Here is a 17,742-nt window from a genome sequence, read left to right on the forward strand (position 1 = left end):
CACACACACACACACAGGACTTAACATGATCCACACAAAGTCTTTGTGTCAGTTCGTTAGTGAGGCAGCCGGTTAGCCGGCCAATTAAGGGGCGAGTAAAAGCCATTTGTTTTGTTTTGTTTTGTTTTTGGCCGACTCCTCTACTGGATTTAATCAGACCAGTTTGCAAATCATTAAATCAGTCAGTAAAACAGTAATCTGAGACTCTTCTACAACTTTTAGTGTTTAGAATAAAGGGGTTTTGTAACCTGTCAGTCAAGACGCTGAGTAAACCAAACTACAGAAAACGAGCTCCAAATAATTTGATACGCTTTTATTTCTCTAGTGAATTCATATGTTGTTATTCTGCACAGCAGCATACAGGAAATTGTGGTAAAATATAAATAACAAAGTTCAACAGTGTTTTTCTTTTTTTTCTCTTATTCATTTAATCCAAAAAACAAAACAAAACCTCTGTTAAAAGTGGCACATTTTTTGTCAGCCTTTTTCAATATCCACTCTCTTGCACACTCTCAAGAACATTGAACAACTAAACTTTGAAAAGTATGGGTAGAATCACTATTTACAGACAATCACCTTTTTGGTGAGCAATGCTTATAGCTTCTTGGAAACTGACTTTCCATTATGTTAAATGCAACAAAAATGAAAATACAATTATGTTATACAAAGATCAAAAATACTATCAAAACCCTTATTATAAATGGCAGCACTATATCAATAAACTGCTGTTGACATTTTACATGTAAGTACAAAATCCTGTTGAGGTAGTGCCCTCTGAAGTCACTTGTAATGTTAAAATACTGAATAAACATCACTTTATATACAATACAGCAAATCTTTTCTTCTTTCTTCAATGCAATTGTTATTCCTTTGGTAAACAAAACTGTCAGAAATGTGCAGTCCTGCAAGTGACACTTTCAATCATACATTCACAACATTTTTGCATCTTTTTTTCTTTTTGGGATTCTTCAGAAAAAGAAATAACGGGATAACATGTTGTTGTTGTTGTTGTTGTTGTTTACTGACATTCATTTTGCTATTTTTCACACACAGAGTGGGAAAGGTGAACAGGACTCACTCCACTACATAATGCAGAGCAGACATGCCCCCATGGTGACTACACTGTCAGGGCCAAACCCCCAAACAAAAAAAACAACAAAAAAAGACACCACGAAGAAAGAGAGAGCTGACAGAGAGAGAAGAAATCCAGTGTGTCACCCTTATTTCGGAATGTAAACATAAAAAAAAAAAAAAAAAAAAAAAGTAGAATCTCTCTTTTCTGACTGCTTGTAAAAGTCAGATAACTTTTCTCATCACATAAGATTGGAGCAAGAGGTTTGGCTTGGCAACAATTGATTATAATGTTCCCCAGAGCATATGAGCCCTAAACAGAGGCCACATTGTCTTTTTCTCCTTTTTTTTTTTTTTTCTTTTTTTTTTCTTCCTGCCTCCCAGATTGAATGTCAACTTTGAGAGCAAGTTGGAAAATATGCTGTGGAGTTTTTTTTTTTTTTTTTTTTCTTTTTCAGACAGGCAGATGGGATCAAAGAGTTTCCTCCTCCAGTCAGACGCACACAAGTATTCATTAATGACACATTCTTGAGCTTCTTTAATGGCAAACATAACTTTGGTTTTCTAAAACGTGAAAGAAAAAAATTGCGGGCCAGCTTATAGCTCACCGTACAAAAATACTTGGTAGAAATAGACTATGACATTCATCCCCCTTTGCCAATATCAGTGTGTTTCCCTACATGAGCAAAATACTTCTTCTTTTTAAAATGTATTCACACTTTGTGATTATTGATACATAGGTGTATTTATATGCACACGTTCAAAATGACTACAAACTAGAAAGAAAAATAAATCCAATGTATAAAGCATAAAATTATTCTATGTGGATAAAGGAACTATAAAAATATAAGAGATCTTAGAGAGAGAGAGCGAGAGAGAAAAGATAAAATCAATATGTTTATGAAACTGGGATAAAGGCTAGAGCCGAAATCAAAACAGTCATGTGGAAATTGTTCAGTGCAATTCAATTTACTTTATAGTCTCGTCTGTTTAAAATATTTTCATCCTCTTACCACCCACAGCCCTCCCCCCCTTTAATGGTCGCTGGGACGGCTGGTCTTTTGACAGAGGACAGTATTTTATCGTGTGGGCATTGTCCCCGTTGGCACTGCAAAGGGGGCAGGTATAAGCCCTCAGAATGGGGCACACAACCCTGCCGTCGGGAGTCTTCAGGACGTGGGAGCCGTACACCTCCTCGGGCGCTCCGTTATTTCGGCAGAAGACGCAGATTTTGGGCTCCTGTTTGCTCCTGGACGCGGGTTTGCGCATCTTCCTCTCCATGCCGAACAGATCGAAGCCCGCGAAGCTCCCACCGAAAGCCACCTCCCGCTCCGGCAGCTGCACGCCGAGCTGGTTCTGGAAGGGGCTGAGTATCGAGAAACGCTCCTTCAGGTCCAGGATGGAGGCCGGCGGGGGGCTCCCGGACGGGCAGCAGCAGTCCAGGTGCCCGCTCTCCCCGATGCCGCCCGCGATTACGCACGGACACGGCGGGGCATCGTCCAAGCCCAGCGTCGCCTTCAGGGACTCGGTGATGGAGTTGGGATTCTGGGGCATGCTGAGTTTATTATTCTTCGTCACCAACGTCGTCAGCCCGAGATAGTCGTTCCAGAAATTAAAAGTATAGTCATAGGGGCTGCGCGCGTTCAAATAGTTGTGATTGAGAAAATCCATGGCCTCTTCGGGTCGTTTTGCTTGCCGTCAAAAAGGCGAAACAGCCAGTGTAAATCCGTAATGTCTTTGTAGCCAGAGTTCGCCTCCAGAAAGGGTTCATGTACAGCGATGTTGGTCTCCAGTGTTCCTGTTATGTTTGAGCGTCCTGCAAACAGGCTTTGTGGTTATAAGGACCAGGAGGGCGGGGCGCACTCTCCCTTAAACACCAAGTTTCTGATCAGGTCGAAAGCAAGCTCCCCTTTTTTTTTTTTTTTTTTTTTCTTCAAAGCCACATTTGGACACAGTTTTCTCGCGGGCAGGGTCGCTTTGTCGACATCAATCATCGTTCTGGCGTTTAGAGATTTCGGGCACTTTCACGAGAAAAAAAAAAAAAAAAAGGGTTGTTAATAGTTAATGATTTGGACAAGTGCGTAGAGAAATCATTTCTCTCACAAAAACCTTACTGTAGTTAATTACATTATTGACATAATGAAAGCCCCCCCCCCCTCTTTTGGTACTAAAACATTATAATTCCGCATGTTTTAAAAAAAAAAAATCAATATCGTTAATCATTGTGCGTGAACACCATCAACGCCAAACTCGGGCGTTCACACACCTTAACCCCTTGTGTGCCAAGAGCTGAGACCTCTTTGTTTCATGCAGGAGTAACCCCCCCCCCCCCCCCCCCCCCCCACACACACACACACACACCAAAGTGTCCTGGAAGAAATAATCTGTGCCAGTGCATTTTATGATCTGAAGATTGAATCCCTGTGAGGCAAACCTGTTCAACAAACACTCATATCTCCATATTTCGTCATGCTTGAGAGGTTTACAGTTACTGGACACACTAATCTTGAGCAGATTAGCGTGAGATGATTTTCAATTTACTTGATGGGTGGTTAAGCTTTCTTGCTTTTTTTTTCTTCCATTGCAAAGTATTTTTTCTTCATCACAACACATGCTGCCAGGCAAACCGGGTTTAACACAGAAAACGAAGATTCATATTCTGAGAACGGCATGTTAAAAAGTTTGATTTGCATTAAGGTCCGCAGAAACTGTTTTCACATTCAGGATTAAACATCTGTAAATGTTAAAATAATAAACAAATATTTCACAACTTGGAACTAATCTTTTGTTTTGGTCACAGCACGCTTTCATTCTTCATAAAAACACCACACAGTCGCCATGTAAACACTACATGCAGATCAGATTTTCAACAGGGGGCAGCAGCACGCAATTACAGGTCACTTCATGTGAACCGGGAGACCCTTCTTTCCTCCACTGGATGAATGACAGTGACAACAAACGATGGTGATGATGACCACCGGCTGGAAGATGAAAGTCACCGATTATGTCCCACCATATAAGCAGATGTCATTAGTTCCCTCTAATTCCTTTGAGGCAAATTCTTTGAGAAAGACCTGCACAAAACCAAACTGCATCAAACCCAAAGACGAGACAATACACATTTGGATGATGGTTAATGTATGATGTGTTCAACAGGGCGAAAAAAAAACAACAACCCAGAGCCGTTTAGAGTCAGTTCACCTAATTTACAATTCTCAGTGAACAAGACTAATTTAGTCATGCAGATACAGTAAAATGCTGGTTTATATTTTCACAAACTTTGTGATATCAGACTCTGAAATTACAATACACAATGAAGGCGAATGACATTTTTGTTTCACAGCGCTGAAAGCAGTATGCGCTCATGCTCCGGATAATCCACAGACGAGGGAGTCGACAGGTTTTTGGCAAGATGTTCCCAAAAGTTTGTTCCTAATGTTTTTTGGTGTCTTTTGTTTGGATTTACTGCTTTGAATAACACATAATTAATGCAATACCCGTTTGCTATCTTGAGGTGAAGGCATTTTCATTATTTGGGTGAACTAACACTTTAAAGTCAGTCCTGTAGGTTGGTCGTGTTTCACGTGTGCTGCAGGTCACATTTTGCTCAGATTGTATAAAGTTCATAAAGACTTTTGGCTTCAGGTTTGAAATCAGTTCGTCTTTAACAACATTTCAGTCATCCATGGACCTCTAATGTGATTGTGCAAAAGTGTTTATTCAGCACCCAAAAGCATTAACAGGAAATTTGTTCGGGATCTTCATACGCACATGGAAAGTTGTGGGATGGTACTCCCAGTATATCTTGCACTTTTCATTATGAACGACACGTCTTAAATCTGTGATTGGCTATATATCATTCTGCCAATCAAATTGCAGCTTATTTTCCTTCCATCAGTAACACTAGTGATCCAGATTCTGCATCTTGAGGCCAAAAAAATTAAAATCCGCAGGAAACCTGAGGCGGGCGTCCCGAACAGTCCTCTCACTGTGGGCCTCTGATCCTGTGATGAAGTGGGCAGCTCAGGAATGTGGAAGCGGCCCTCTTGAAACAACGATAACACGACTGACTGGTGTTCTAATTAAAACTTCCAGGGGGAGGCTTGCAGGAACTCACTGACTTGGATCGTTCACATCTTTATTTTTTAGGGATATAATAAGAATGCACCGTGATAGGAGAGACACGAGAGCGATAAAAGGCAGGAACAAAAAAAAAAGCACGGTTCAACGAGCTGCAGCGTTTTCAGACGGGCCACTTCTTTCTGTTCTACGTGTTCAGAAAGTTAGGTTGGAATAGTATTGAAATGCTCATTGGATTCTCACTGCGGAGCACGTTCAGCCGGTGCAAAATCTGAATTTTATTATGAAGTATTAATAATGCATTTAATCACCCAATTCCTTTTCTTTCTTTTTTTTTTTTGCAAGCCGGGGCAGATCGTTGGAGCAGATTCCTTGTGTTGCTTCAGAGTAACTGAAATATTCATGGAACACATTATTCCTTAATTTTGTTGTGACTAAGAGGGATTAATACTCATCCATTACCTAAAGCTAATTCTGCGGCCGCCTCGAGGTTGCACGAGTCTATTGGACACGGAAGCGAGATTAGCGGCGGAATGATGCACAACATCAGCAGGGTGGCTAAATCGATTTTAGGAATCACACTGACTAAGTGATCGCTGTGTAAGTGGTTTTTTTTGTTGTTTTTTTTAGCTTGACAGGGATGAAAAATAAAACATGGATCATCAGGAAAAAGTAGCTGGCTTTCCGAGGGGAAGACATTTGGTTTTTTTTTAATGATCGGGTCATATTTCCTGCATGGGCTCATTAGCAATATGAGACCGGCATCGGAGTGTCTTTTGCTGTTTAAGGCCTTGGACGCATTACGCGAAGCAAATCAGCTGAGACGGGCGTTTTGCTGAAGTCGGGAGTATGATAATGACTGATTTATACCGTCTTGTGGAGCTCATCTTCCACTGATGTTTCATGCATTATGATTATGATCATTATGTGCTCATCCAGGCCTTTATTTGAGGAAAAACAGAACAAGACTTGTCGTGTTTGCAGTGGGAAAAAAAACTGCTCGACTCATATTTTACGACGATAAATGAATGATTGATGGTGTTGAGGAATGTGTGAAGACAAGAAATGCCATCCTTTTTTTCTTTTTCTTTTGTAAATGCATGTGCTCATTGGGCCGGTAAGGATTTAAATGTGTCACTGGGGCATGTTGTGAAACTTTAACACCAGATATGATGTCTGTAACACTGTAGACTAAATCAGAGAACAACGTCTGCGTCTCCTTCCTTCTCTGTTGCATATTTTGTGAGGTGAAGTTTCAGCAGCGGCCTTGAAGAGCGAATGCATGGGGGAGGATTAGACAAAGCAGACACACACACACACACACACACACACACACACACACACACACACACACACACACACGGGAAGCTCTCTGCGTTCCTACGCTGCTGCTAGAGGCAGCTGTCATGGATAAATCATTACAATGCCTTGCTCAAAGACACTTTAGAAGTGGATATTCCCTCCAACTCTTATTTAAGCTGATAATCCAGGCCTCTGCACCACCAAAAAGGCCTCAGTAATACTCTTTTCATGTAAACCCCCGCCCCCGCCGCCCCTCCATCTGCATGTTTACAGAGTGAGATATTGATCACAACAATACATAATGGGGTTTGCAGGAATTGCTGAAAAATCCATTTTTGCCATATCGATCGCTGTAATGAAGATGAATGCTGAATCACTCGGTATGAAAATGCGTTGTGCATTTTGCAAGCTGCATTTTTCATACTTTTCTTTTTATGGTCATACAAAAAAAAAAAAAAGACCTTTTTTTTTTTTCTGCCTCAGACCCAAAGATTACCATGTGTTTTCATTCACAGCCATTAGAGCTCTGTTTGTGATTATGCAAATGAGAAAACATGCAGGAAATTTAATCAGAGCGCAAATTTGATTTCATAAGAAAGATTGCTGGAGGCTGGGTGTGTGACTGTGTGTGTGTGGGGGGGGAGGGAGGGGGCTTGATCACATAATATTGAGCAACAAAAATTATGCTCAGTATTTGTTTTCACTGTGCGCCTCCACTCGGACACGCCGCAGCTTTTATAGGCTTAAGGTTCGCCGTGGTTCAGAGGCTCGAAGTTTAACAGCGCCGCATGAAGGTTTGATTATCCTTTGTTCTCCCCAGAGATGCTGAATGGAAACTGCAGTTAATGGGAAGCATTTCCATACCAGCAGCAAAGCACAGCAGCTCGTGTTTTTTGCATTTTTATTATTGTTGCATCTCCCTCAACCAAATATCCAAGTGCTTCGTTTTCTTTCCTTTTTTTTGTTCCCCCAGCTGAACAGCAAGAAAACGGGCTCCTCATAATTGAACATAAACTCAGAGGAGGCCATTGTGTTGTTGTTGTTTTTGTGTGTACCGCTGCAGATAACTGGTGATTACACTGAGCGTTACTCCAGAAAGCATGACAGAATCGAAATTAATAAAGCATGTCAGTCAATGAGGGAGGTCGGTCTGTTTATCAAGCGCATGAGATGCCGAACGAAATGAACGGCATGCAGCTTCAGTCATCTTGTGACCTGGGAGTCTCACTGTAAGGGCAGCGAGGTTGTTACGTGTCATTCATGAGACAAAATGTCAGTAGAGAGCCTTGGCGATTTTGACCTCGAACGGATCCAGATCTATCGACATCTGAGGGAACACGAGTTGTTTGGAGACATTGATGTGTCTTTTATTTCTTTTTTTAAACATTATGTAGTCCATATTTTTGTTTTCCTTCCTATTGAGCTACAACAGAATGATGCATTGTTGAAATTTGAGAGCTGTGCACGTGAGCTCTTCTGCGACCTGCAGTAACAACCTTCTCGGCAGAAATAGTAGTATTTTGTGGAGGGAATATCAGCACCTAATTGCATTGATTTTGACTCCGGTCTGGTCCCACGTCCCTCTGGAGTGACAAGTGAGCTCTGGCACTGCAATAATAAACTCCTCAAAGAAGCCCTTTAATGTGATGCTTTCTATATGAGACATCTATACCAACGTGCTGCAGCACCAGCAGACTTATGGTCAGAATACTTAAAAGGCAGGAGACAGAAACATGTGAATAAGCTGATGGGAAATAGTCGTGAATTTATGATTTTGCTGCTTCACCGACAGACTGTGCGGAATTCCACTTTGACTTGGGAAATTTCAATAAATTGTAAATTACTGGCTTCTGTTTTACTGGTTTGAGCAAATCCAACCCTGATTTTTCGCGCAAATGAGTTCGGACATAAACATGACCGGGCTTTGAGGTGCTGATCTGAGTCTGAACTGATTATTTCATGAAGACTAAACGGAAAATGGAAAAAGAAGGACAAACCGTACAAGTTTTACCTTTAATCCAAAATTAGTATTACGGACAGTGTCTTATATTTCCTGCACAGACATGTACCTTAACCTCTATAGATAGGCTGAGGGGTACAATCACGTCTCCACACATACAGACTTCGACCAAAGAAATAATGTAGTTGCTTCCAATTCCTCCTCTGTAGTCACTTGTTACAGACCTGTCCCTTATCACCTTAGAAGCAAAATCTCAAGGTCACTTATAAATCAACTGCACCCACTGCAATTCATTCTGAGATCCAATTTTCAAATGCCAAGTTTAAAAGCTACTGAACCATGCAAAAAAAACGAGGCTGTTAAGTACTATGTGATGACTCACCCACGGCTCTCCCCATGAGTGGCACACAATCTAGTATTCATTGCCGTTTCCTTCCTCCCACCCGACGACTGACACAATGTGGTTCATCGAAGGAGCCTCAACATACTCGGAGTCCAAATCCTCGGCGCATTCATCAAGTTTCTTTGTGGGCTATGATTCCACAGCCGAGGGAAGACGGAGTCGATTGATGCAATTTCGCATTTACGGTCATTGCTCGATGAAAATTTGAAGTGATAAGGCAACACTCAGACGAGTAGACTGAAGGCATTGAAAATGAGCACATTTCAGTTGCGGCATTAGAACAGATTTCTGTGAAGCCACTATAGACTGTGTATAAAAGTGGACTTAGCTTCTGGGTCTGAAAAATGAGATGCGGAAGTGCCTTAAGCTGCGATACCACCGAGGTCCACTAAAGGTCGCCTCCATAGACTCCCATTCAACTAGTCTCATAAAATGCTCATGTGAATAGCATTTTTCTACGAGTTATTTCACCTTTGCTAGCTAAAGTCGCTCCTTCTTATTAATTTCCTGGCGGTCCATCTAAAAAGACGCCCGTCATTAATTATAAAAATGAGCTTTGAAAATCTTTGTTTTTGGTGGGGCGTATCTGTTTGATTGACAGGTCTGTGCTGCAGTCAGAGCTATCGGTGGGCGGGATCCCTCTGTGACAAGTGGCGAACTTGGCCCAGTCCAGTCGGTGTTGGACGGACAGATGAGCAGATGGCCGCCCTTCTTTCTGCTCGACATTGATGCAGTCTACAAGTATGAGATGAGAAAAGTTCCCCAGAAATTATGCATTTGTTTTTGGAAAAACTCAGCTCAACTGATTTCATATCACAGGGGAACCCATCTGTTATTTTGTCATATGATTTAATTTGCGTTCTATTTTTGAGAGCATTGTCAGATCTTTCCCCCATGAACAATGCTTCAGTCCAAATTAAGATAAAAAAATAACCAAAGCTAGAGTAACAACATGAATTCCAAGTGAATCTAAACTAATAAATAAACCCTCCTGATGTTTTTTTTTTTTTTTTTCAAAGCTTCAGCAACAAAGGTATTCAATTTACAGCTAAACAACTGTTCCATTAATCCATTAAAACAACTGTTCCATTAATGCAAAATATTTTTGAATTTTGAGCAGACGTCTCATTTCCTTTTAAAATGATTTAGATATTCTTCGCTCATCATAATAAGGACAAAACAAGAACATTCACAGCCTGTTGTCCTCTCGGACGTTACGTAGGCTGTCGCCAACCGAGTTAAAACAAAAACTAAACTGCTCGTCAATAATTCAAAGGCAACTGAACCATTTCAGCAACCTGGAACGGAGAAAAAAAAAATCTAACCTGTCATTGCACTGGTTCTGGCCTGAGCCCACCATGAGCCACAGTACAGAGAGATGTGTTGTGTTGTCGAGGAGTTGTACTGATGCCGGCTACATTCCTCCAGTCCCAGGACTTTGGCAGCCGAGGGAGGTTCAAGAGTTCACGAGGACGAGCCGCGGCTCTAAGAGAGACCTTTCTGTGTCATTTTACAATCACTGAGAGATTTAAGGTTAATAGGTTCACAGTGACAGCCTGTCAGTTTCTAGGTGCACACCACACACCTCTGGAAGGTTACCATGGCGAGGCAGCACAATCACAGTGCAGAGCGTCAACGAGGCTCATCACAAATTAGTAGAGACTGAGGAATTTGGTGAAGTATGTGTATTTCAGCCAAGTCTAAAATTAATCCTGGCTAACTCCTGAGTGAAGGGCATTAAAGCAAGTTGGAAATGACAAAACCTGAAATTGCTACAAAGTCAGAGTCTTCAAGCAAACCTCGCCTATACTGAAAACTCCATCATACCAAGAATTCCATACTTTAATAGGAAAAAAAACAACCTAATTTCTTCTTGTCATGTTTCAAACTTGAGTCCTTTACCCCAACTTTGACCACGGAAACCTTAAATAACTACAGCCTGCTCCATCACCTTTACTTTTTCTTCACTGCCTAAGAATCCAATTCAAAGCAGGAATAAATAAGTACAAAAAATATTTTTTTTAAACATAACCAAAAAAGGAGATCTAACAATATGACAATAAATGACACAACAATTAAGGTTTGCAAATAACAGCCTTGAGACACTGAATGCTTTTGGTACTTATATTCTAAATTCAGTTAGACCCCACTAAAAGATACAGATACAAAATTAAACATCATTGGCTTTAATTTCACCAGCTACCTCGTGATAAATAAGCTTCAGCATTTAGCCAAACAGAAGAGAAAACACAGAAAGCTACAGAAATCAAAAAGCCCAAAAAGTAAAACTCGTGAGGCAGCTCGATTCACCCCAAAGCTGAGTTTTCTGGGCAGAGGCTCGTTGTAACTTGGCTAACGGCTAATAGTGTTTCTTGCTGAAACAGCAGGAGTAATGAGCACAGAAATAAAAATGATTAGCTGAACCATGTTCAGCCACAGAACATCAAACAACCAACTAGAAGCCACACTGGCAGGAAAAAAAAATCTGTTCGACTTACCGCAAACCTGCTGTACGTCTTCAAGAAAATCAGGTTTAACTGATCATACTTGAAAGTAGCTCTCATTATAGTCGTGTTTACACATTTTCATTGTGACTCAAATCTTTTGGTTGTGTTTGGGGTTTTTAAATAAATTGTCTTAGTTGGTAACTTAAGCGTGAGTGACAGTAAAACTAAAAACAAATTGGCAACAATGTCATTTGCATGCCATCTTTGAGCAACAGGTGTGCAAAAAAAAGCAAGGTGCATTATGGGTAAGTTGTGGGAAAAAAAAGGTGGTGAACTGTACTGCTTTTATGTTTCTTGGAATGGGAAATTGTGCCTCTTTTTTGTCTCTTGCCTTTTATTAATTAATTCATTAATTGGGTTTGTTTTAATGGTTGCTGGTTTTGGTTGTTTATGTGGGAATTTTCAAATATATTTATGTTCTAAACATTGACTGTATATAAAAGTTCCTGCTCAGAAAAATGAGGCCGATGCGGAAGTGTTTTAGAGGTGACCAAATATGGTCACTACCAGCTACAAACCGCTCTGAACTAACAATATGGCGCCGGCCAAAATCCAAACTAGAGGCTTCATAACTGCCATTCACAAACCAAAGGGTGACGTCACTGCTGGTTGCAGCTTGGTGTCTTTTCTTGAGAAAGGGTAAGGAGCGCACTCATTCTGAGGAAGGTCCGAGCAGAGTTGCTGTTCCTTTGCGCCAAAATGAGCCACCTGATGGGACTCAGGATGCCTACTGGGCTTCGGAGGTTTTCTGGGCATGTCCAGCTGGTAGTAAACCCCGGGGTAGACCCTGAACATGCCGGACAGATGATGTATCTCATCTTGCCTGGCAATTTTCCAGGAGGAGCTAGAAAATGTTGCTGGGGATAGAGATGTCTGGACTAACATGCTTCGCCTGCTGCCACAGCGACCTAGTCTTAGAGGAAATGGATGGATGTACGGACAGATGTATTTTCTTGTATTTTTTTTTTAATGGTGAGCATAAGGAAAGTTTTCCGGCAAGAACAATGAACTAAGTGATATAAATTGAAAAGGATTACATTTTCTGGGCCAAAAATGGTTCACAAAATCTTATTTCTTACCAACACTAACAGCAGCAGCCAAAAGTCCAACAGATTGACTCTGACTTGATCTCATCATTTTTGAGGATATTGATATTTTGGAGCAGCTGTGATTGAGAATTGAGCTGATGATGTTACCAGTTTGAAGCTTTTTGTTGTGTGAGCTGATAAACACAAACACTCTATAATTGCAGCTTTTGGTTCAGAATTAATTAATGAAAAAAGAATATATTTTTCAGAAGCACTTTTAAAGTTATATTGATGCACTGAGCCTTGACAGAAGCTCATCATTATGTTGCCTTGCTCCCACATTTCACTTGGCCTTTTTTGTTTTTTTGTTTATGCTCTTGCAGCTTCACTGCGATAACAAAGAGTTTATCAGGCTTCATTGTGAGACCGCAAACAGAGCATGATACTAATTGACTGCCTGCCATCCTCTCCCATCTGCGGGAATAGAAAGTCATATTTAATGCCTTGATTAAAATCTAATCCGTCCATGTGAGTCGGAGATGAAAGTAATTTTCATGTAATGGAGACTATTAATATTTAGATATAGAAAGGAAACCAGAGCCCAGATTTGCAATCAGCTGGAGGATGGTAAATCATATTTGAGGCTGCCAGTGAGCTGGAAACCGAAGCCTGCAATGCAAATAAGTCTGACTCTTTTCCAATTAACACTTTACTCTCTTACCAATTATACATGTGTTTTTCATAATTCGATGTCGATATTTCTAATTTAAACAATGACACCCTCTCAACAATCGTGAAATCTGTTTATTCACCTTTTATCAGCTGGTTGATCTGCAAAAATAATAACTTTTCATCGCAACAGACCCAACTTAGTCTCATAGACACTACTGTACTGAATGTGCCCAAAAGTAAACAGACTCCGTTGCCCTTTTTCTGTGCTTTTGTGCTGTTCTTCATATTCTACACCCTTATTTCCAAAGACGGAGAACCTTCATGCTACAGCAACAGTTTTAGTAGTGTGCTTCCAGCCGTGGCAGAAGCTGACCGGCCTTTCCAGAGCCCTGACCTGCGTAATCAGCCAAACTTTACCACCCACCATCAGTTTTGGACCTTGCTAACGCTCTGATTGCTGACTGGGAACAAACGCCAGCAGCCAGGATCCCACGATTTTAGTGGAGAGCCTGAAAACCAGAAAAGTGGAGGCTGTTAAAGCAGATTGATGGCCATGGTTTTGGACTGAGATTTTCAACGATCACATATGGATGTACTGTTTGGGTCTTCAAGGACTTTCGACTTTGTACTATGGTGCGGTTTTCCCTCAAATGTACCACAATTGCATGTGGTTAGAACATTCGTAACCCCTGTTTGTATGCTTCTCTGAAGGTATAGTTCAACTTTTTTGGTGGCTGGAGCTAGCCGTTTCCTCCAGTGCTCACGGTGTTCACGCTAAGCTGAGCGCTTCCTGGCTCCAGCTTCAAATTAAACAAATAGAAATAAAGAGTGCTAACCACGAAGCTACATGATCTTGAAAAAGGGAGAATAACAAACAGCAGAAACTGTCGAATGATGTGCAATTTTACAAAACTACGATCTGAAAAAGGCGTTTAAAATAAATCCCATCTACTGGAGATACATTAGTACATTTACTCTCCCCGTGATCGCCAGCTTCACGGTATAAATAACCAGAGAAACACGTTGCAGATGGTGTTTTTTTTTAGGCTCGAATCAGGAAGCGCACCACATTAAAAAAAAAAACATATCAGATCCAAGTTAATCGATGACTCATTCTATGACACGATGGCTTGTTACAGGGGCATCGGTGTGATATCTCCATGATTAGCATCGTTAGCTGCCTTCAGGAGCGTGTCCCCTCCCTCATTAACGTCAACAACATCATTAGTGCGCTCGCGAGCCAGCTGATTGATCTGTGTACGTGCGAGCGCGTGATGTGCGGACGCTTCGGTAAGTGTGGTCTGAGTGAACGCGGTGGGGAGATAATATCCGTGCTCACTGATCTGTGTGAAACTCGGAGGCCGGTGGACTTTTCTCTGGCATTTCCTCTGGAAGATACCCCCACATATTCTGCACTTACCTGTCAACCGTCATGAGGGAGTGAATGTCAGATAACTGGACAGTTCACTCAAAAGGGCAGCCAGAGGCAGGTTTCTGCAGGCAGCTCGGATCATTTTTTTGTCCGCGTATTCTATTGATTGGAGGCAGAAACATGTGCAGCCCGGTGCTGAAGGTCAGATTTTAAAAACTAAATTAAATTAAACATACAATTACTCAGCCATCGTTGCAGCTTGATTTCAGCGATGTTCTCGAAGCATTTGGTAGTAAAGAAATTTCCAGCCAAGAATCTAACCTTCATTTTTTTTTTTTTAATGATACATTCCTTTAACCAGTTATACTGTATTAGGCATCCCAATATAGTGTTCAAAGAACTGCATCCATTTAAAACCATTCGGCACCTCACCATCAACCAATACAGGAAGCAGCAACATGGACAAGTAAAGTTGTAGCCTCGACTATGACCATGATATTTCCTAATCTTGATGAAGAGTGGTCCTCTAACCATTACTACATAACCCGGATTGTTCCCCACAAGACTACAGTTGTCACGTTGGTGAATGAGGCTCAATGCGACCAGTCTATAAATCACAGTGCTCATTCAGTCTTTGTGCAAGACACTGTTCATAAGAAGAGTCCATATGAACGGCGCCGCGGTATTCACGACCTCGGACCTCTGAATTTTCTGAAAGCTCATAGTTTGTGAGTTGTGATGCGTTTGCTGATATTGTAGAGGTTGTATAAGTCCTTTTTTGGGGGGGGATGTTAAGCTAATATATTGTAATTTTAGTCATACAGTTTTTTTTTCCATAATTAAATAATCTATCTGAGCAACATGTTGATGTTCTGACGGCCTCATCTTCTGCTTCTGTCATTTTGCCTTTCCGTTTCCTGTATTACGTTACCTGCCTGAAACCATGCTAACTTGTTAGCCTCTGTGTCTTCTAGACGACGTCCATGCTGCCGTTACCTAGCTGTGGCCTTCCCACAACTTCCCGCTAAAATGCTACGCATGCCACGCGCACGACGTCCCATGTCATTACCACGAGCTTACGAATTCCATTTTAAGGCACTATTTGACTTGTAATAGCGGAAACAGTACAAGTGAAACACTAATTCATGATTTTAATCAAGTCTCTCAGTAAGCGATGACAAACAGCCAGTATGCACAGTACTGGGATCCTGAAACTTGGCTGTGAAAAAGGTATTTCAGTAAAAGAACCAAGTAAATAAAATCCAACTCCTCGCCAATGTGTAGATAGTGCAAGAACTTGTTTTGTTGACGGGGTCACCAGCTGTCAGCGCGATAAGGGCTGTAAAAGCAAACATATTATGGCAGGATTTGTTTTATTGGTCACTTCGAAATGTTGACCTTTTTCTGAGATATTATGACTGCATTTAGTATCTTTGTTTTAAATGGAAGTACTGAACACTGTCATAAGACAGAAAAACAAGGGGACTGTGAATTAATGCAGCATGTACTTGACGTTTGAATCAACACACACTACTATGTTGTCTATATAAAGGGAGATGTGGGATGTTGACGACGCTGAACAAAGCCAAACTGTCTTATTCTGGTCTTGTGAGACAGTGTTGATCAGTGACAGAAATCTAAACAAATGTAAGGATTGCACTGCTGGATGAATGCCAGCTTGCAGGTGATTTCATCATTTGAGTTTTTAAATAGAAAACAAGCACACAAAACCGAGATAATTTCAGCTGCTCCAGTGAGTTTTAACCTACCTCAAGGTGACATTGTCATATAAGACACATTTTTAATTAAAACTGTCTAATTAAACCAGAAATTGAGTAAATGACTTCATTCATGTTGCAGAGTGTTTCACCACTCGTTCTACAAAAAGTGAGAATGCAAGACCCTCGCACTAAACTGAATGACTTGAGACCTCTTGTCGACTCAAAAGCAGCCACATTTTCCAGTTGAGAAGATTTCAAAGGCTCCGTACCGAGCTCCTGCCTCTCCAGTGGAACCACCTGTCCACCACAACCAAATCCCTCAGCCTCAAAGTTCACTGTCGGGGGTTTCGTCAACCCAGCACGCCGTTTCACATTCGATTGGTTCAACTGACGCTAACAAAGCTTGCAGAGATGACAGACTTGTTAAGTACATTTCAGTCATCGCAGTCATAAATGGCTTTTAATAGACGCGGCATTACAATGTGGTCAAAAGTGTTGAACATCAAAAATGGGGGCACACAGGAATCCCAGTGATCTTTACCAGTCATGTCATAAAGCCAATAATATTAGCTGCCTCTGTGGTTCACTGAGCAGTGAGGCCTAATGAGAAAGGTTAAGCCGATAGGAAGACTCTTGGTAAATCATCAGTTTGGTAAGACAGCAATTATCATTATAAGATGGGTACTGTTTTCTAGCCTGGCCCCGCCCACCTAACTATTGGTTAAAGGGTGCTCCAATGGTTTTAAAATGAACTTGAGGTCTACAGAAATTAGGGTGCAACGACTGCAAACAATCCCAGATGGACAAAGGTCCAGTACGCTTGTCAGTAAAGGTCCGGTACACCTGCCTGGTACTGTCCAACAGTCATATACAGTGTGTCGTTGATAACAGACTCCTGAATGTACTAGTAGGTTTAATAAGCCCCTACTAGTGCATATACAGTATTTGCAAATATACTTCAAGTGTTATTGGAAACTTTGAGAAGGCCACTTATAGAAGGTTCTACAGCAGATTTAAGAAATAGCCATAACAAACTGGTTGTGGGTGGAATTTGAGAGAATTTTTCCACGTGAAAAGCCCATAGTTTTGCATTGGACTTAAATTTTGTAACTGTCTCTGACTATGTGCCTTTTGATCCATGTCTGAATTGAAATACAGATAAAAAACAACAACTCCCTAAACATTTTCTGCTATTAAAATAATCGGTGGAGGTTTGTGCCATCTGAGTTCCTTCGCAGTTTAGTCTGTGTACCTATTTAACGGTTAAGATGCACAGTCCAGCGTCTTCATAAGAAATCCTGCATTAGAGGTGCTCTGTGAAACTATATTACACTTGTAGTAATATAGTAATTCTTGACATTCTCATATGCTTTCCCGGTTGTTGTGGTGCTTCTCCTCCTTCAGTTACCCATCAAGCAGAAGCACCGTGACATCTTCCCGTGGATTTCCTGTTAATAATGTTTGGGATTCTGTCAGCGGTGCTCTTTTCTATCTCCCTCATTGTTGTTCTGTTTATTAGTCGCTCAGCAGCACCTCAGGGCTCGCTGTGTTTATTGATTGGTTGATTGGTTTGTTTACATTTGAACACTTTCTCTTTTTTTATTTTTATTTTTTTTGTCCTCCATG

The 17,742-nt window shown here is 41.1% G+C and overlaps 1 protein-coding gene across 1 annotated transcript; it reads right to left on the reverse strand.

The window, feature by feature from the left end:
• Positions 1-298: 298 nt before the first annotated feature.
• On the reverse strand, positions 299-3,014 carry nanos1 (nanos homolog 1). Its single transcript, XM_069171302.1, has one exon. The coding sequence runs from the start codon at positions 2,740-2,742 to the stop codon at positions 2,062-2,064; it is 681 nt and encodes a 226-aa protein (XP_069027403.1). The 5' UTR covers positions 2,743-3,014; the 3' UTR covers positions 299-2,061.
• Positions 3,015-17,742: the final 14,728 nt, after the last annotated feature.

The sequence above is a fragment of the Embiotoca jacksoni genome, unplaced genomic scaffold (assembly GCF_022577435.1).
Source record: "Embiotoca jacksoni isolate LCO1_2020_lvr unplaced genomic scaffold, fEmbJac1.0.p SCAF_5, whole genome shotgun sequence".
Taxonomy (NCBI): Eukaryota; Metazoa; Chordata; class Actinopteri; family Embiotocidae; genus Embiotoca; species Embiotoca jacksoni.